The 21,423-nt window shown below is 39.9% G+C and overlaps 1 protein-coding gene across 9 annotated transcripts in view; it reads right to left on the bottom strand.

The window, feature by feature from the left end:
* cfap74 (cilia and flagella associated protein 74) overlaps positions 1 to 21,423 on the bottom strand; it is a 74,660-nt gene that overhangs the window by 24,130 nt on the left and 29,107 nt on the right. For 8 of the 9 annotated variants that reach the window (XR_008385929.1, XM_053624695.1, XM_053624700.1 and 5 more), the window contains 4 exons: positions 19,800 to 19,922; positions 19,598 to 19,719; positions 4,849 to 4,929; positions 4,088 to 4,216 (listed from right to left, as the gene is read on the bottom strand). Coding sequence is in view for 8 of the 9 variants with exons in the window: in XM_053624695.1 (XP_053480670.1) it covers positions 4,088 to 4,216; positions 4,849 to 4,929; positions 19,598 to 19,719; positions 19,800 to 19,922 (455 nt within the window). In the remaining variant the exon portion in view is untranslated. The remainder of the gene's footprint in view (positions 1 to 4,087; positions 4,217 to 4,848; positions 4,930 to 19,597; positions 19,720 to 19,799; positions 19,923 to 21,423) is intronic. The other variant, XM_053624701.1, reaches the window with a different exon arrangement.

Genomic DNA, 21,423 nt, shown 5'->3' with positions numbered 1-21,423 from the left:
TGTCTTGAGGTAGGAGCTGTGCACACCTATGTTTGGGGAGTTGAGTGAGCAGTTGGAGGATCACTGAAAGCAAACTTTACTAAGAGATTATGGAGAGTTTTGTGTTTGGGGAACAAATGAGTACTGCTTTACAGTAGAAATGACTCTTTACTCATCACTTTGAATTAGTGTTATTGTTCAGGATAACCTGAAACCTGTCCCAGTAGTAATATGTGGTTTGGTTTACATTTATACAGTCCAGCTAATGGAATGGAATATGGCTCTAATCAGGTGAAATAAATATGTGAAAAAAAGTGAGAGTGATCTGGTTTTATTTAATAGAAATGAAGTTATAAGGTACAAACACTGACTCTGCCACTAACCCTAACCTTAACCTACATAACATTGTCATACAAATTGAGTCATGTAAATGGTTATGAATTCATTAGAACCCTTTATAATGCATTTTGCTATGCACTTAGACCATGCAGTACATTATATTTTTCATGTGTGTATGGGTTTTACTATGTTTACAGCAGACAGACAAATAGCACAATGAAATCGGTTCTAAGTGCATTTTCTGCAGGATGCCAGATAATGGTGAGTCACCGAAATAGAAAACCCTGCTGAACTTGTGAACTGCAGCTTTTGAACAAAGCCAGAGTTTATTCATCAACTACGCTTTCATACAAACCAAAATGAAAATTAAAAATTTGCAAAACAGTTTACAATGACTACGTTTACATGGACAGCAGTAATCTAATTATTGACCTTATTCTGAATAAGACAATATTATGATTAAGGTGTTAACATGAGTCGCTTTTAGAATATTCTTTTCATGTCCCTGTTTTACATGTTATAGAACATAGAGCGATAAACGGCACACGTCATTACGTCCTCACGCCATGCCGTCCGACGTCCCTCCAGTATTTCCCATATCGACATACAGTTCGTCTTTGTTGTGGAACCATATACAATTTTGGTGTTTAATTTTTAATTTTATGAAAGTTTCAAGTGCAGTTAATTATTTGACATGCTGTATGTGCAAATAGATGACTGCTTGAAGCTGTGGGCTGTGTCCGAAACCGCATACTTACCTACTATATAGTAGCCAACATACATGTATAGTAGATAAGTAAGCGTTTTCGAATGCAGCCATACTCTCTTGTTTGCCGTAAAACGGTTGAGCACTGCCGTGTGTGTATGTGTCCTGTCGCAAAATGCGGTGAAAACTCACACGATGTTAATAGTGTGATTAAGGTGTTTACATGTCTGTAATACACGTCGATAATGCGACTAAAACAGGAATACTCAATGTCTTAATTCGATTTGTGTTTACTTTGAGTATGACTTTAGTCGGATTAAAGTAATAAAAAATTGCTGTTTACATGCTTGTTTCTTAATCAGAGTATTGTCTTAATCGGGTTAATATTGGATTATTGTTGTCCATATAAACGCACTTACTGTTTTACAAATGATTGGTCTCTTACATGTGGTAAGAAAGTACTGGTCACAATGAAAATGTGAAAACCGTGGTGAGTTAGTCAAATGAAATCTCACAACTGGGCTTTGAGCATGGGGGAAGAGGCATAAGTGAAGAGCAGCATGGATGGATAGGTAGATTGGACAGAAAGAGAGGACAGGCAGCAGTAATGCTGTTCTAATCCCTGATTATAATGCCTCTGATTCAGTAAAGCTAAAGCTGACATCTGAACAAATGTGCTATTAAGATTTGTTGTGAAAAGCCATGCCACTGGACACCAAATCTTGCTTAGCTACCAATACAGTGAGGGAAAAAAGTATTTGATCCCCTGCTGATTTTGTACGTTTGCCCACTGACAAAGAAATGATCAGTCTATAATTTTAATGGTAGATTTATTTGAACAGTGAGAGACAGAATAACAACAAGAAAATCCAGAAAAACGCATGTCAAAAATGTTATAAATTGATTTGCATTTTAATGAGGGAAATAAGTATTTGACCCCCTCTCAATCAGAAAGATTTCTGGCTCCCAGGTGTCTTTTATACAGGTAATGAGCTGAGATTAGGAGCACACTCTTAAAGGGAGTGCTCCTAATCTCAGCTTGTTACCTGTATAAAAGACACCTGTCCACAGAAGCAATCAATCAATCAGATTCCAAACTCTCCACCATGGCCAAGACCAAAGAGCTCTCCAAGGATGTCAGGGACAAGATTGTAGACCTACACAAGTCTGGAATGGGCTACAAGACCATTGCCAAGCAGCTTGGTGAGAAGGTGACAACAGTTGGTGCGATTATTCGCAAACGGAAGAAACACAAAAGAACTGTCAGTCTCCCTCGGCCTGGGGCTCCATGCAAGATCTCACCTCGTGGAGTTGCAATCATCATGAGAACAGTGAGGAATCAGCCCAGAACTACACGGGAGGATCTTGTCAATAATCACAAGGCAGCTGGGACCATAGTCACCAAGAAAACAACTGGTAACACACTACGCCGTGAAGGACTGAAATCCTGCAGTGCCCGCAAGGTCCCCCTGCTCAAGAAAGCACATCTGAAGTTTGCCAATGAACATCTGAATGATTCAGAGGACAACTGGGTGAAATGTTGTGGTCAGATCAGACCAAAATGGAGCTCTTTGGCATCAACTCAACTCGCCTCCTCCGGAGGAGGAGGAATGCTGCCTATGACCCCAAGAACACCATCCCCACCGTCAAACATGGAGGTGGAAACATTATGCTTTGGGGGTGTTTTTCTGCTAAGGGGACAGGACAACTTCACCGCATCAAAGGGACGATGGACAGGGCCATTTACCGTCAAATCTTGGGTGAGAACCTCCTTCCCTCAGCCAGGGCATTGAAAATGGGTCGTGGATGGGTATTCCAGCATGACAATCACCCAAAACACACGGCCAAGGCAACAAAGGAGTGGCTCAAGAAGAAGCACATTAAGGTCCTGGAGTGGCCTAGCCAGTCTCCATACCTTAATCCCATAGAAAATCTGTGGAGGGAGCTGAAGGTTCGAGTTACCAAACGTCAGCCTCGAAACCTTAATGACTTGGAGAAGATCTGCAAAGAGGAGTGGGACAAAATCCCTCCTGAGATATGTGCAAACCTGGTGGCCAACTACAAGAAACGTCTGACCTCTGTGATTGCCAACAAGGGTTTTGCCACCAAGTACTAAGTCATGTTTTGCAGAGGGGTCAAATACATATTTCCCTCATTAAAATGCAAATCAATTTATAACATTTTTGACATGCGTTTTTCTGGATTTTTTTTGTTGTTATTCTGTCTCTCACTGTTCAAATAAATCTACCATTAAAATTATAGAATGATCATTTCTTTGTCAGTGGGCAAATGTACAAAATCAGCAGGGGATCAAATACTTTTTTCCCCTCACTGTATGCCTCAACAATGAATCCAAAAAGAAAGGACTTCATCATACCTGGATATTGATAAGTGACAAATTAAAGGAAGAAACGGTGGCTCTGTTATACTCTGGGGGAATTTTGCTGGCGTGGTTTGTGTCCACTTGCCCCCTTAAATGGTAGAGTCATTACAAATGAAAACAAGGTTATTCTGACTGATTAATTTTACGCTATGTTCAAACATTTCTATTCTGATGGGAGTGGTCTCTCCCAGGATGACAACTCCTCCATCCACAGGGCACGAGGACTCACTGAATGCTTTGATGAGCATAAAAATGATGGCATGATCCTGTTGACTTCAAACTCACCAAATCTCAACCCAACTGAACATCAATGGGAGATTTTGGACTGATGTGTTAGACATCACTCTCCACCATCATCATGAAAACACCAGTTGAGGGAAGAATAATGTTCATCCCTCTAGTATAGTTCTAGAGAGTTCTCCTGTAGCATCTGTACTAAGGTGAACTGGAGCTGTTTTAGCAGCTTGTGATAGACCAAGAGATATTATGTTGGTTTTTTTCCCTTTAATGTTTCAGCTCTTCTGACCCACCTTCCAGAACTTCTTTCCATTAAGAGTATCAGACAGTGGGCAGTTCATTACAGTTCAAACCCCCCAAATTGATAATACACCTATTTCATGATTTTTTCTCCTCTAGAGGAGAAAAATATTCTTTTTCAAAAAGCTTAGTTTTGTGGTTACCTGGGCAGGAATTTGAGCTGGGCATGAAAGCTGGACTTTGCCTGGACGTAGCCAGTTTTAGGCAGGATGTCCATGTGGTTCTTCAGCTCCTTACACACCTGGAATGTCAATTTGAGTGCTGTGCTGGCTCTGAAACACACACATACATATACAGTAAAGCCCAGGCAGCATGGTACTATAATGAAATATTCATAGAGCAGTCCTTTAATGATCATTAATATTACAGATGGTTTGCTACTAGCTTTCTCAACAAAAGTAGAAGCATTTTGCGCATCAAGCATCAAGTACACCTCTTTTATACTATATGCTGATTTATTATTTAATACTATGTGACTAGGAAACATACAAAAAAACAAACAAACAAACAAACAAAAAAACAACAAACAGTTGACTGCAGCTATAGGATTTGACAAGTTCTCTTTCAGTATTGTCTTGAGGAAGGAGCTGTGCACACCCATGTTTGAGGAGCTGAGAGAGCAGTAGGAGGATCTCTGAAAACAAACTTTACTAAGCAATTATGGAGAGTTTTGTGTTTGGGGAACAAATGAATACTGCTCTACAGTGGAAATGACTCTTTTACTCATCACTTTGAATTAGTGTTGTGTGTTTTGGTTCACATCTGTATAGTCCAGCTAATGGAATGGAATATGGTCCTAATGTCGTGAAAAAAATCTATGAGGAAAAAAGTGAGGTTGATCTGGTTTGACTTTATAGAAGTTAAGTCATAAGGTATGAACACAAACTCTGCCACTAACCCTAACCTTAACTGGCATAACCTTTCAACTTTCAGGTTCTTCAGCTCCTTATACACTTCGAATGTCAATCTGAGTGCTGTGCTGGCTCTGAAACAACACATACATATACAGTAAAGCCCAGGCATCAAGTTATCCTAAGCTGCACAGTGAGTCTTCCATAGTCCGTTTTCTCTGAGCGTACTTCAGTTAAGCTGCTTTCACTGAACACCATTCTGTATCTCTCTTTATTTGACAATGTCCTGCAGCTGTGCTCTTTGTTTCTGTGTGGAAGAAGTAACACATATAGTACACAGTACACTTGACTTGTACAGTAAAGAAACAAACACCTTTTAGCAGCAAACTGAGCATGAGTAATACAGTATAAATACACCAAACAAGGGCACACGTGATCCACCTGGATAGACATTAATAGCCTCACATAATGTACAGTGTTCTCTTTTCTCGCCATTTATGAGCTGACCTAAATGTTATGAGGAATCCACTTTGCCGTAAAGAGTTTCCAGCTTGAGGGATATAAACGGGGCTCTATCACAGGAATATTCTCCACCGAATTATGACTACGCACACCTACTACTGCGATGACACAATGTCAAGTGCTTATATCTCTGTATGACTCACTGTCAATGGATGTTTGGTTATTTCTAAGCTTATGTAAATGGTTGTGATTTTACTCCAGTACAAAAGGTCTAAATAAGTACAGTATAGAGACTCCTGCAATACTAGCAGGACTTTCGCCACCAACAAATATAGCTTGGTAACTTTGTAAATAGAAAAAGCAACTGGCTCAGTTTGTTGTTGTATACATATATAAGCACTAATAAATATTCAAATAGCATATTTGCTATGTGTGTTATGAATATGTATGTAAGTACTTGTACAGTGTCCTTCAAACCTCAGCAGTTTCTCTCAAGGGAAGAAGAGATGGGATATTTTAATGAGGAGCCAGAAATTCCCTGACATTGCACTATGCTGTCAGCACTTAATTTTCAAGCCTTCAGTAAAGTGACCTACATAGTAGAAAACTCAACAGATGTGCTTGTGCCACAGGCAAGGGCAGTGGCAGTCCATGGATATAAATGGAAAACTTAAATAGTACGCTATGCCCTAGTCACAGAGCTACTTCTGAGAGACTTCAGTCACTATAGTAACCAAGATGGCTTAAGTACTTAGTGCCAAATGCAATTTCTTTCTATGATTTCACATTAGTGTTTTTTTTTTTTTTTTATATCACCAAACTGTAACAAACGCCATGTCCCAGCATACCGCATCTATAGCTTATCCCGCAGAGGCATGCACCCTGTGCTTTGTCTTGCTGCAATTCTAATACTGCATTTGACCAAATCTTATAACTTGCAATTTCTGACCTCTGACTAGAAAAAGCCAAAGAAAATGCCAACTTGGATTTCCTACTCAGAAAGACGGGAAGGTGTCCTCAACCCAGAGTTCAGCATATGACGTCATGTCAGCATGAATACTCACACTATCAATGCAAAATAAAACATCACTTCACTACTTTAAATGAGTTTATAGCAGTATTTAATTTCAATCAATCAACATAGACACATTAGTTAAATCTATAACACGGACCATACAGTTCACTGTTTTGGGAAATTAAAATACATCATAAACTCATGATCATAGATGTTAGCTATTTTGTTGCTACAAAACACACATTTTCATGGAAATGTCCATGTTCTTTGTAGCTTGAATGCACCAAGCTTGAAAATGACTTAACTCGGAAGTGGGAACTCCACTTTAAGTCAATGCAGCATAACACTTGCAGCCTGTTCCCAGCTAATTACAGACTTTTACATAAGATTACAGAGTTATAAACACACCATCTTTGCACAGCGTTGCACCTTTCATGTGCTCTTGCTCATGAAAGTCATTATTTTTTCTATTTATTCTATTGTTCTATTTGTTCACTGTTTTATTAAACACTGTACATCATTGTTTCCACTCTTGAGCCAAAGTATATTTTGCGTCACTAAAATAATCACATTTGATTTATTATTCTGTTCCAAGACAAAAAGGGCACCTTGATTTAAATTTGTCTGTGACATGAATGTAGGTCTGGGGGAAGGAGGAAGAGAGCTTGTTGTACAGGATGAATTGAACAAAAATTATTAAATTAAAATGGACTTGATGAAAATGCATACAAAGTAAAAATTGAGCTGATCAAAATGCAAAAATACAACAACCACCAAATAGCCATTTGATTTGATTTATTAAAGGATGGTTTAATTAAAACAGAGTAGATTTGATCAAATATCAGCCATGTTCCTTATTTACAAGCACTTTCTGTCCTCAGATTGCAATCAAATGATTAGGAGACAAGTACAGCTCTCCTTTTTTATCTAAAGATAAAATCATAAATTAACAGTTTTGCTTTTTATCAGTGGTTGCTACTCTTGCACAAGAGCAGGACTTTCTGCTGTAATACATGTATATTTAGAAACATGTATGTTTATATCATGGCTGGGAGACCTATATATTTTCTGTTTGCATCCATACACTAGAAAAACTCATCCTCTCCTCTGTGGTCAGTGTGTTAGATTACTTTTAATAAAAAAATAAAATCAGAGGAATTTTTTTTATTTATTTGAGACGGTTAATTGATTGAAGTTATCTGGATCAATTATATGTACAAACATTACATGAACCACTGCAGGTTTAATGAATTTTAATGAACAGGGAAAAATGTTAAAGTGCAATTGCAGTCAACCATAAAAATAAATAAATAAATAAATAAATGAATAGTGATTTAAGATATGTTTACTTGATATTGTCAGTTCCAGGAGTCCAGCTGACAGGTGAGTTAGAAAGAACTGAGAGTGTGTGGGTGAGCGAGAGAGAGAGAGCTGAGAGAGAGAGCTGAGAGTGGTATCAGACCCTAATCAGCAAAGAATGTGGCTGCAGCTCAATGCATAAAAACACACAGATACAGATAAAGAAATTCAGTTAATGTTCACATCAAAAGCATCTCAAAAAGCACAATACGCTGAACCTTGAGGTGGATGGGCTACAACATCAGAAGATAACATCAGGTTCTTTCATGTTTCATCTTTCTTTCAATGTTCTTTCTAACATCTAACTCCTTTCAGCAAAGATCAGGAATCTGTTTTCTCACTGAAACTGGACAGTTAAAGTTTAAGTTTTTTCTCAGAATGCACAACATCTTGAACCTTGAGGAGAATGGGTTGCAACAGCAGAAGACCACATCGGGTTCCGCTGATGACAGTCAAGAACAGTAATGTGCATAGTCTCACTGTCTTCTTCAACAGTCCCATTTTGGTGAACCTTCAGCCACTGAAGCAACAACACATTTCCACCTGAACTAATGCTCACCATTTTGTGTAAAGTCTAGAACCTGTTGTGAGTGAAAATCACAGGAGAACTGCAGTTTCTGAAGAAAAGATTTAAACCAGCCCATCTGACACCAACAGCCATGCCACAGTTCACTAAGTCACTAAGATCACATTTATATTTTTGTTTGATATTAACATAAACTGAAGCTCTTGACCTGTATCTGCACGAATGTAGGCAATGTACTACTGTCACATAAATGGCTGATTGGATAACTGCATAAATGAGCAGGTGTACAAAGTGTTCCTATTAAAGTGAAGAACTGACAGGTGTTTCTTGTTACCCAGGTGTGTCCTGTTAGATTGATTGTTTAAACAATAAATAGTTTTGAACATATACTCTTGGTTTTAGCCTTCAGTTACACCTGTGAAGACTGCATTTGTTGTTAAAAAGGATAAGCCAACATGCAGATCAGAGAGCTGTCTATGGGAGAAAAGCAAGCCATTTTGAAGCTGTGAAAAGAGGGAAAATTATTCAGAGGCATTGAACAAACATTGAGCATAGTCAATACAAAAATTTGGAATGTCCTGAAAAAGAAAGAAACCACTGGTGTACTGAGCAACAAACACCGAATGGGTCGGCCAAGGAACAACAACAGATGATGACAGAAACATTGTCAGAGCTGTAGAGAAAAACCCAAAAACAGCATTCAGTGACATCACCAACAACCTCCACGGGGCAGGGGTGAAGGTATCACAATCCACCATTCAAATATGACTTCAAGAGCAGAAATATAGAGGCCATACCACAACATGCAAACCACTCATCAGCAGTAAGAATCGGAAGGCCAGATTGGATTTGAGATGTGTGACTCAGAGTTAAGCAACAAAAGTTCTGGAACCAATATTAACATCTACCAAAGTGATGGAAAGGCCAAAGTGTGGAGAAAGAATGCATCTGTTCATGGTCCAAAACATACAAGCTCATCTGTAAAAATCGGTGCCGGTTGAGTCATGGTTCGGCTTGCATGGCTGCTTCTGGAACAGTCTCACTAAACTTTATTGATGATGTAACTCATGATGGTAGCAGCAGAATGAATTCAGAAGTTTACATGAACATTTTCTCTGCCAATTTACAGAGAAATGCATCCAAATTAATTGGGAAAACACACTGCCAACTCAACAAAGGACTTTATCAGGGGAAAAAGTGGAAGGTTTTAGACTGTCCAAATCAATCACCAGACCTTAACCCAATACATTTCACCTCCTGAAGAGGAGACTAAAGGGAGAAACCCCCGAAACAAACAGTAACTGAAAGAAGGTGCGGTAAAAGCCTGGAAAAGCATCACAAAGAAGAAGCCAAGAATTTGGTGATGTCAGTGAGTCGCAGGCTTGATGCAGTTACTGCAAACAAGGGATGTGCAACCAAATATTATGTGTTATTTCATTTAATTTACTTTAAGACTTACCTGTGCCTATACTTTTGCTTGACTAAAAATTGGATGGTCTGATACAAAAGGTTCTATGTTTTATGTTTTTAACACATCTAGATATAAATACCAGGAAATAAAAGCTGTAATCATAAACTCTCATCCTAGATCCTAAAATATCCATATTTTGATCTCAAACCCAAATGTCTTTGGTGTATAGCACAAACAAATGAATTGGCCTTGCCGTTCCTGTTTCTGAGGCGACTGTACTGTATGTACTTTATATACATGCACATATATACATACATAAAAAAAGAAATTCAGAAATCTCTTAACTGAAAAAAAACCTGTAACATCTTTTTCTTTTATAGTTGGTATTAAATTTGCCACAGAAGCTATAGTTAACAGTAAGAAGTTAATTATGAAAATGAGTTGACAGGCGCTTTAAACTTCAAGCCTAATTAGAGTAATCCTAGCTAGCTATTGTTTTCTCTAGGCAGCATCTTTATGTTGTCCTAAGGGTTCCCACTGAAGTAAAGCTCATCCAATAAATGACAAAACACAGCAAATGTCAGAGCAGTATTTAATTTCAGCCATAGCCTACACTTGAAAATATGACAGTAAATATCTGGAAGGATACAGGAACTATCCGCATGCTATAATATCTTATTACATTCATTCTACATTTGAATACAAGGCTGCGTGAAATAGAACGGTCTAACTATAGCTGTATAGCCATCACAAGCTCTTCATTATAGCTGTCAATTATTATTTAATTTCTATTTTTCCTAATTCTGTAATTATGTGTATATGTAGTAAAGCAAATATATACAGACATACTTTTCTTTTTATTATACCTAAATCTTCAGAAGATTTTTTTTCTATTAAAAAACTAGTGAATCTTAAATTAGTAACATACTGCATAATTTTAGACAATGCAATTAGGTGGGTAGGTATCCTTATTCTCATATAAACAGAATTATAATCGGTTATAAATACACTATGCTCCTTTAGGGGGACCTTCAAATTCACTGAAGGAGTGATCTTAGATTCTTAGTTCCTGGATGGTAGAAAAACGCCTCCCCCCCATACTCTGCTCTGGCAGTACTGTCACTTTCAATGTCTAACTGGTCCAGAGGACGGACAATGGTGTGAGTCCCTGTGCTTAGTATATACGTATGTGTGTGTACCCTGGATCTATTACACACTGCCAAAAGTCCAAACATATTATCCTATTAATATAACTGTATTCCACTTTTACACTGACATAATACAGTCTAAAAAGCTGCTGCTGTCAACCCACTTAGCAAATATGCAGCACTGGGAGGAAAATGCTGGAGGATTTTATATATATATATATATATATATATATATATATATATATATACACACACACACACACACACAATCAAAAGCAGCGGTGCACAGCTCATATAGGGAGAACAAGAAAAACGAGCAAAGGAGAAAGGAGCAAAGGATTGCTCCTACTACATGAGTTTGTGTGAGTGTGTGTGTGTGTTTGTGTCAACTGGGAGAGGTGGGTTTTGTTTGTGTATGTGGGTTCGTGTGTGTGCAGTGTACATTTGTGTGGGTGTGTGTATGTGCGTGAAAGAGGGAGGGTGTATGCATGCGTGTGTGTGCGTGTGTGCGCGTGTGTGGGAGGGTCGTCTGTAAGAAAGGTCTGTTAAACTAGGCAGAGATGACAGGATGAAGGGCTTATTTTAAGCTGCTTTCAGACAGCACTGAGCTCCATGTCAACGTTTTCTGTCAGAGTGTTTTAGTTCAGCTGATTCCTTTAACTCTAATTTGAATGCTTTAATCATGTGGAGAATTCACATGCGAATTCACATGCGAATGAGAATTACATGTGACTTACACACACACACACACACACACACAAACTCATTTTATTGAGCTCTGAATCATTTTTGAGCACTGTTTACTGCACGACACTGCGAGTAAACATACATCACATAAGTCTTGAATTGTGAATTAATGATGTAAGTGGTTTTGTTCAGAGGTGGGTGCACACACACACACACACACACACACACAGTCAACAAAACATTTAATGTTCTAATAAAGTTCAGCAGTATCATCAGATCTGGCAGTATGACATGAAACCTACATAAACACACAAATACCCACACACGCAACACAGACACACACACACACACACACACACACACACACACACACGGGGCAAACACACACAAAATATGCTCGCCCACACAGCTACCTACGTACAGTAAGACTATAAATAACACACAGTAGACATTGAACATTAGTCACCAGTTATTGCATATGTAAAATACACAACAATAAATCTATTTTTTGCATAACACAAGAATCTTGCGTACATCTACTGAATATTTAAAAAGTGATGATGAATAAATTAAAATCCAATCCATCATTCTGATGGATAGAAATGAATGTTGTATTTTCTGCAAGTGAAGAGGGATTTTCTGCAAGGATTTAAGTCTTCATACAGACTCTTGATTCGTGGCCATGGTGACATGTTTCTAGATTTGAAAATCCTTCTGTAATGGAACTTTGCCTGTTTCCAGTATGGCACAAGTGTGATTTCAACTGACAAAATAACAAAAACACCAGCAAAGATGCAAAACCTAACGAGCACTGTCTGAGCACTCATCCAACTGGATAATTTTAATTATGGATTAGTGACCATACATTTCAAAGGCTTACCCCCATTTTAAGCACCACTTTGTGATGGTTTTCATTTTACACCTGGCATGAGTTGCATGTTATGTTTATTATATGCAAGCATTTCCACCAGTACTCTGACAAATACTGTCTTCTGATGTCTTTTGACCAAAATTGTGTTCCCTTTCCAAAGGAACTCTATGTTGCGTTACGCTTGCCGCTTTGGGAACGCTCCCTGGTGGAAACAGTGTGTGAATATGTGTGAAATCACACCAATCTGATTGACCTGCCTCAGTCAGGTGACGAAGTAGAAACACGTCAAAAAGACTATATAAGGCACCACATACAGCTTCTTTGTTTTCAGGAAGCGCGTGTCTGTGTACTATGTGTGTTTGTCCTATTGTCTGTCCTATTGTTTGTCTAAAGAAATTAGAAACTATGGGCAGAGCACCCTAGGCAAGTCCGTGAAGGGGCTTTCTGTATGCACTGTGAGAAATTCTCCCTAAAGAAACTCCGGGTTTGGCTGACTCTATTCTCAAGTGAAGGGAACTGGACATCTGCACCTCGTGGTTCAAGACCGGCCGCTGTGCTTATTATACGTGCAGTTTCAGTGTGTTACAATCAGTTTATCGTTTGCACATTCAGTTAGAGTATTGATTTGTCACAATAATATCTGAAAATCGCACATTCTCGCACCCATATTCCCCTCCCTTCAGTCGAGTCTGTTGGGTCTGTTATGAACGCAGAATGTTTCTGAGGAAATATTTCTTCTCGTATTTAAAAGGGGGTATCTATTATCACGGGGACATTGTATGCTCTATTACGTGTCTCTTTCACACCCAGTGACTACCAGGATAGTGCTGTGGATTCTACAAATGTTTCAAATTCACCCACAGGGGAAGTGTATGCTCTAAATACGTGTTACTTCACTTTGTGGTGCGAATAGCATCAGTTAGACCCTGTCACTGAGGTTCGGGGACTAGGAGACGTTTCACAAGCAGACTGGGGGTGTGGCTACTTATCGGCTGACTGTATGCTTAGTGCTGAGGTTCGTCCATGGGGAAGTGTATGCTCTAATACATTTACATTTTTGGCATTTTTGGCATCCAGTCCGACTTACATTTATCTCATTTTATACAACTGAGCAGTTGAGGGTTAAGGGTCTTACTCACGGTCCCAGCAGTGGCAGGTTGGTAGTACTGGGATTTGAGCTACCAGTGCCCTTTAATACGTGTCACTTCTTATAGTGGTAAGATTAGCGTTAGTTAAACCCAGTAAATGAGGTGATGGGTTTTTTCATAAACGCTTCTCATAAGAATTTAAGTTACAGTAGTTGCTGTTTAGGTGGTCATATTCTCATTAAGGGGCAAAAGGGATGATGGAAGGTAGCTGGCTTAGATTGTGTTATTTAAACCATGCTCTTTTACGTGACATTTCTGGATGTTTTATCCAGTTTGGCACGGTTATCTAAAGTCGCTCTTTCCCACATTGACATTTCGCCCCTCGCTCCTAAGTCAAGGCTGTTGGGGTGGTTATGATGAGACCATAATATTTCTGAGGTAATATTTTTCTCATATTTAGGGGGAAATTCCCTACCACAGCAAGTTGTATTTTAGGTCGCCTGAGGGGTCCTAAAAATAAAGGGTGGGAATTGATGTTGAGGGGTCATCCAGCCTAAAGCTTCTGGGTGGGCATTTTGGAGTGTAGCTGAGCTTAGACTGCGTTACCAGAAACCGGGCTCATCATACATGCGATTTCAGCATGTTACACACATTCTATTGTATTGCACATTTAGTTCGAGTACTTTTATTTGTCATGATAAGATACACCCCTATCTTTTCAGTCGAATACCAGTTATGACTGGTATGAACACAGGTTATTTCTGAAGAAATATTTCTTCTCATATCTAAAGGGCAAATATTGTTGAAGACAGACATCCTACTGTGGTAGGGGCTGAGGACCAGGGAATGAAGTGGTTGAGGCCATGCCTCTTTCCAACTGGGGGGAGTATGGTTTTCAGACATCATAGCCCTGTTAATGCAGTGTAGCCTATAAGTCTGGCCCCTGAGGGGGTACCAACACCTAGGTGTCTCTCAACCGAGGTTGGGAGAATGTTTTCAATACTAGCGCTTTATCCAAAAGGAAGTGTATGCTCTAATACGTGTCTATTCTTTTGTGGTATAAATATTGCCAGTAGAATCAACAACTGAGGTGCTGGGATTCTACAGGATTCTACAGTGCATTCAAGAAGACTTAAGTGGTTACAGTTGAAGGTGTGGCTTCCTCCAAGGCATTATCTGAGGGTATGCTGTAAGACAAGACATTCTATGTTTGTTCAAGAAGTGATTTTGTGTGTATATACTTCACAGACATTTTTTGACAGACATGTTTCAGTATGGCATAGTGGGTTTTCTCATTCCCAAAACGTCAAGCGTGATACTACATACTGTACCTCACAAAAGTGAGTACACCCCTCACATTTTTGTAAATATTTGATTTGATCTTTTCATGTGACAACACTGAAGAAATTACACTTTGCTACAATGTAAAGTAGTGAGTGTACAGCTTGTGTAACAGTGTAAATTTGCTGTCCCCTCAAAATAACTCAACACAAAATAACTCAACATTAATGTCTAAACTGCTGGCAACAAAAGTGAGTACACCCCTAAGTGAAAATGTCCAAATTGGGCCCAAAGTGTCAATATTTTGTGTGGCCACCATTATTTTCCAGCACTGCCTGGACCCTCTTGGGCATGGAGTTCACCAGAGCTTCACAGGTTGCCACTGGAGTCGTCTTCCACTCCTCCATGACGACATCACGGAGCTGGTGGATGTTAGAGACCTTGTGCTCCTCCACCTTCCATTTGAGGATGCCCTACAGATGCTCAATAGGGTTTAGGTCTGTAGACATGCTTGGCCAGTCCATCACCTTCACCCTCAGCTTCTTTAGCAAGGCAGTGGTCGTCTTGGAGGTGTGTTTGGGGTCGTTATCATGCTGGAATACTGCATACTGATCATGCTTTGCTTCAGTATGTCAGAGTACATGTTGGCATTCATGGTTCCCTCAATGAACTGTAGCTCCCCAGTGCCGGAGGCACTCATGCAGCCCCAGACCATGACACTCCCACCACCATGCTTGACTGTAGGCAAGACACACTTGTGTTTGTACTCCTCACCTGGTTGCCGCCACACGGTTGACACCATCTGAACCAAATAAGTTTATCTTGGTCTCATCAGACCACAGGAAATGGTTCCAGTAATCCATGTCCTTAGTCTGCTCCTCTTCAGCAAACTGTTTGTGGGCTTTCTTGTGCATCATCTTTAGAAGAGGCTTCCTTCTGGGATGACAGCCATTCAGACCAATTTGATGCAGTGTGCAGCGTATGGTCTGAGCACTGACAGGCTGACCCCCCACCCCTTCAACCTCTGCAGCAATGCTGGCAGCACTCATATGTCTATTTCCCAAAGACAACTTCTGGATATGATGCTGAGCACATGCACTCAACTTCTTTGGTCCACCATGGTGAGGCCTGTTCTGAGTGGAACCTGTCCTGTTAAATGGTCTTGGCCACCGTGCTGCAGCTCAGTGTCAGGGTCTTGGCAATCTTCTTATAGCCTAGGCCATCTTTATGTAGAGCAAAAATTCGTTTTTTCAGATCCTCAGAGAGTTCTTTGCCATGAGGTGCCATGTTGAACTTCCAGTGACCAGTATGAGGGAGTGTGAGAGTGATGACACCAAATTTAACACACCTGCTCCCCATTAACACCTGAGACCTTGTAACACTAACAAGTCACATGACACCGGGGAGGGAAAATGGCTAACTGGGCCCAATTTGGACATTTTCACTTAGGGGTGTACTCACTTTTGTTGCCAGCGGTTTAGACATTAATGGCTGTGTGTTGAGTTATTTTGAGGGGACAGCAAATTTACACTGTTACACAAGCTGTACACTCACTACTTTACATTGTAGCAAAGTGTCATTTCTTCAATGTTGTCACATGAAAAGTTATAATCAAATATTTACAAAAATGTGAGGGGTGTATTCACTTTTGTGAGATACTGTAGAGTTCCTTGGAAAGGGAACGTCTGGGTTATGTATGTAACCCTATTCCCTGAGAAAGGAATGAGATGTTGCATCTTGTTGGCCATACTTTGTCATACCTGCAAATTGCGTCTTCCATCAAACAAATAGAAGCTGAATGACGTAGTTTGTGAGTGCCTTATATAGTCTTCATGACACGTTTCTACTTCGTCACCTGACTGAGGCAGGCCAACCAGATTTCACACGTATTCAGACACTGTTTCCGTAGTGTTGGGAATCTCTAGGCACCTCACGATTAGATTCAATTACGATTCAGAGGGCTGCGATGCGATGATAAAACGATTATCGATGCATGAAGATGCATCTTTTTTCCCATTGACTAATTCAGCAAAAGCCGGAAGTGTGCCAAATCGCCATGACGAGAATAGGATCAAAACTGTGGCACGTAAGCGAGCAACAAAGGCTTGTTATGGTGGTAACACTCACGCAATACTTCGCACCATATATAGACACAGGAGCGGTTTAAATAACAAACAATCAATGGTGAACCCAAAACAGCTGAGACTAATGATGACACATAAGAGAACAAGCAATGACAATACAGGGGCGGAGACAGGACAGAAATCATAACAAATGTACATGTCAAAAGTAAACAATGTCAATGTCACTGAAACCCAGGAGCACGCACTCGCACTACGAGCTTCGGAGTGTGCTGTGTGCTACAGCATTAGCGCAAGGGGAAATAGTGACAATGTGCACGCCACAGACTGTCCGGGCGCTCGCTTCTGCGTTCCGCCTTTTGTGTTCCGTCAACATCACGTTATCAATTAACATTTAGAAAATCGATTTTTGACATTTGTGAATCGGTCCACATCCGCATCGCGATGCATCTAAAAATCTAATTTTTCCCCCACACTTACGTTTCCACCAGGTGGTGTTCCCATAGCGTCAAGTGTGACGCAACGTCTTGTTCCCTTCTCAGGGAACAGGGTTACCCCAGACGTTTTTCTACTAATAACATACTTTAATACCTCTACTTTCAGAAAACACAAGTATTCTGCACCAAAATTATGTTTTTTTTTTACCCTACTTTATAACATCACCTAAGCCTTCAGAGATCATGTTAGGTAAATGAGCCATACATTATTAACAAACGTGTTTTTGTTAATGATACTTTCATGGCTAGCTTCCTAGCTATGGGTGTTTTACTCACGCAGTGAATATCATGCTGTGATCAAGCTCTGGATATGTGCCCTTGCAAAACAGATATAACGTACAGATATAATGTACAATGAGGAGAGCCCAACCATTTATATAAGCTGTTCAACAAATAATCCATCCATTCATTTTCTGTACTGCTTATCTTGCACAGGGTCACGGGGAGCCTGGAGCCTATCCCAGGTGACTCAGGGTACAAGGCAGGGGACACCCTGGATGAAGTGCCAACCTATCACAGGGCACAATCGCACACAAATTCACACACACATTCACACACCATGGACAATTTTGAGATGCAAATCAGCCTACAGTGAATGTCTGTGGACTTGGACTTTGGAAACCAGAGTACTTGGAGGAAAACAGGGAAAACACACAGAGCTCCGCGCACACAGGGCAGAGGCAGGAATCAAACCCTGAACCCCAGAGGTGCGAGGCAAATGTGCCAACTACAAAGCCACCATGCCCCCTGAACAAATATTCTTCAAAGTGTTTTGTGATTGTTGCAGCCAAAAATGCTTGATTCTGTTGAGGCTTTTTGCAAAGTTTGCAGAGTTTTTTATGCTTTTTTTGCAGAAAACTACTCGAATTGGCAAAATTGCAATAGCACGAAATAGTTTTGCATGGTCTTTCGCAGGGGGCGCACGGTGGCTTAGTAGTTAGCATGTTCGCCTCACAACGCCAGGGTTCGATTCCCGCGGCTCTGTGTGTGCGGAGTTTGCATGTTCTCCCCGTGCTAAGGGGGTTTCCTCCGGGTACTCCGGTTTCCTCCCCCAGTCCAAAGACATGCATGGTAGGCTGATTGGCGTGTCTAAAATGTCCGTAGTGCATGAATGGGTGGGTGAATGTGTGTGATTGTGTGCCCTGCGATGGACTGGCACCCTGTCCAGGGTGTACCCCGCCTTGTGCCAGATGCTCCCTGGGATAGGCTGCAGGATTCCCCGTGACCCTGAAAAGGAGTAAGCGGTTGAAGATGGATGGATGGATGGATGGTCTTTCGCAGCAATGTTTGTTGGTAAATGAGACCTTTTAGCTGTACTCATGTTCAACACATGTGAATCGAAGAGGGTTTTTGGCTGAATGTGCGTAGTGATGATGTCACATGTGCGTAGTGATGATGTCACACAAGTGTCTTGGCCCAAATCTGCTTAAAATCTGCACTAATTTTGAACAAAGGCAAGCTCCTCTGAATATTATGGATCGCAAAATCACAAACTCCTGGAGGGACTGTCTATACATGTTAAATTACACGATGATAAATTATGATATTTTATTGAACATTATTATTGCACCTAGTGGTAAAAAGTGGGATCTGAAACAAGCACTAATATAGGTCCACTGGGGCAAGAGAAGCAGACAGATCAGTTAATGGTGTTGCCCTATTTGGCTAGTTAAAAAAAACAAAAAACCTCCACCAAGTCAGAATTTTTTTCAGCTAGTTTCGGGTCTTTTGTGTAGTTTTTGAGATGTAGTTAGGCTGGAAATTTGGTAAAAGATGGCAACCCTGGTTAATGAGATTAGGTCTTCTGTATTGAATACAAAGTTCACTCAAAACCACTCAAAACAAACTGCTAGACTATGCTAGATATCTGTGTATGTTCCACTCTCAACTGCCTATTATAGGGTAGTTCTAAAAATTAATTAGAGAGAGGTTTATAGCATAAGTCAAGTGTGATAACCTTTTAATGTAATTTTGCTTGAGGCTGTGTTGTCCTGTCTCATCTAAATCTATGGTCATGAGCCACTGCTGCTAATGTTGCTTTGGATAAAGACATCAGACAAATGAAATAAATTTAAATGTAATGGAAATAGATTTAGTTTGTAAATGATCTAAATTCACATAGAGACACTGTAGACGCTGCCACTTCTACAAGCTTTAATGGCTGAAAAAATAACCTACAAAACAAAACTTACTGAACTATTCAGCAATTATTTTGCCACAGATATAAGAACAAACAGTGATCAGTCGAGCGAAAAGCAACTATTCATAATTGTCAAATAGCACAAGTTGACATTTGTGAACAATTTCACTATGAAGGGGCTTCCCAGGCCACCACACATATATTACAGCACCAAAAATATAAGAATCCTGTCCCACCTGCTTTGCACTTCAATGCAGTCTTGGTAAAGGCGATCATACATGCAGATCTTTAGGTCCATGCTTGGCTTGGTCACCCACACAGGAGCACTCTCAGCCACTCCGTATGACGACACCACAATCTTGATATTTAAAAAAAAATTGTGTTCAGTTCAGTTAAGAGCAAACAACAAAAGTTTACTCATTTTGCAATACTCCTTACCGCTTCACAGTTGGGTTGTGAAAAGCTGATCTTAATATCTAGCTTATTTTCTCCTGGGATGGTCGGTGTGAAAACTATGGGCAGTTTGATGCTAGCAAATGGGCCCACCTCACCCTCAAGCACCTGATGAGAAAATAAACATGCAAAGTCTCATGTTAGCTTCTTTAGTCTACTGATAATAAGTCTACTGATAAACCCCCAAAAAAACATTCAGTAGCTCAGCACCTAATGACTAACGATCAATCAATAATATAACAATACAAGAGCATACTGGTACTCCCCTGGCTAAGATTTCAGTCATTTTTTTCTTTTCTCACATATTTCTTTCAGTGACTGCAGCTGATATTATATTCTGCCTTTCTCTTTTTTGCTTTCTTTCTTTTTATTTTTGTACCAGTCGAATCCTAGATATGACTGAATCAATCACATGGGTAATTTTCTGCAATTAGCCAAGGTTGATTGTGCTTGTGCAGCATCAGTGTAATCCATGTTCCAGTGTAATTTCAGTGTCTGCACAGCTACTGACAGCCTCTCATAATAATCAACAGGGCATTAACACATAAACTGAGAGATCACAGAGCTATAGCAGACATAACTAGCTATGAGGACATAGAGGTCCGGACTTCTGTAGTTTCTCTAGGTTTTTTTTAACCTCCCACATAGTATCTACTGTTGTCAAATTCAATATGGAAACAAAGACAGCATGACAGTGTGGTGGCAGAATGTAGTCTACTATGCAGAAAAACTTGCATTCCAGGGCCCAGTCAGCGTTGATGATTGGTTCTCAGTTAAGGAGAATAGCTGTTACAGAAGTAAGAGATTGCTTACGATAAAATTAATCAACGTAACTTGAGTCAGAATAGTTTATGGATGAATAGAAGTAAACCACTAAAGAGATACACATTCATCATTGTAGTGTATAAAGTAGGTCACATTTTTGCAATGTGGTGTTCACTAAAAATGAAAATCCCTCATTATTGTTGTCTTTTCCGCTGCTATATTTGAAAATCTAAGGTTTTGCATGAGTGATATGAATACATGTCAGACATGTGTCATTATTTGGCTCATATTTGGTTGGGAAATGCCAGACCTGTCTTCAATTTCTCATTAAAATGAGCCTGTGACTAAAACCCCTAAAGTAGAAAGGATGGACTGCGTTTTGCTTTCTAAAAGTGCACATCTTTAGATATGCTTTTTGTAAGATTTTTTTTTCTTTATATTTCAGGCAATTATGCTGATATGATTGACAATAAGTGTGATGGGAGCTCCTTATAACCAGTTTACCTGCGGTTATAATTTTCTGCCACTAAGGGTTTCTGCATATGTGTGAGTATGAGGGTGTGGGTAACTGATTCTGTACTTAATAGGAAGTGGGGGGATGTGGGAGGGTTTACACTGGTTGTTGACCATTAATTTTCATTGAATGTACCATTATGCACTGTCATGTTCAATACTAAAAAAAAGATCAGGACTAGTAATGTGAGTATGAAAAGTTTATGCACAAAACTATGCATACGCAAGATTAATAAATGGGTCTGTCGCCCACTGTTTCTTAATGACACTGCTGCCCTATACAGTGCTCTATAGTTTAAATAGTGAAGAGTGTATGAGTGAGTAAGGGAGC

Source organism: Ictalurus furcatus, chromosome 5 (genome assembly GCF_023375685.1).
Source record: "Ictalurus furcatus strain D&B chromosome 5, Billie_1.0, whole genome shotgun sequence".
In the NCBI taxonomy this organism is placed as follows: domain Eukaryota; kingdom Metazoa; phylum Chordata; class Actinopteri; order Siluriformes; family Ictaluridae; genus Ictalurus; species Ictalurus furcatus.
This window is presented reverse-complemented; position numbering and strand designations above follow the sequence as displayed.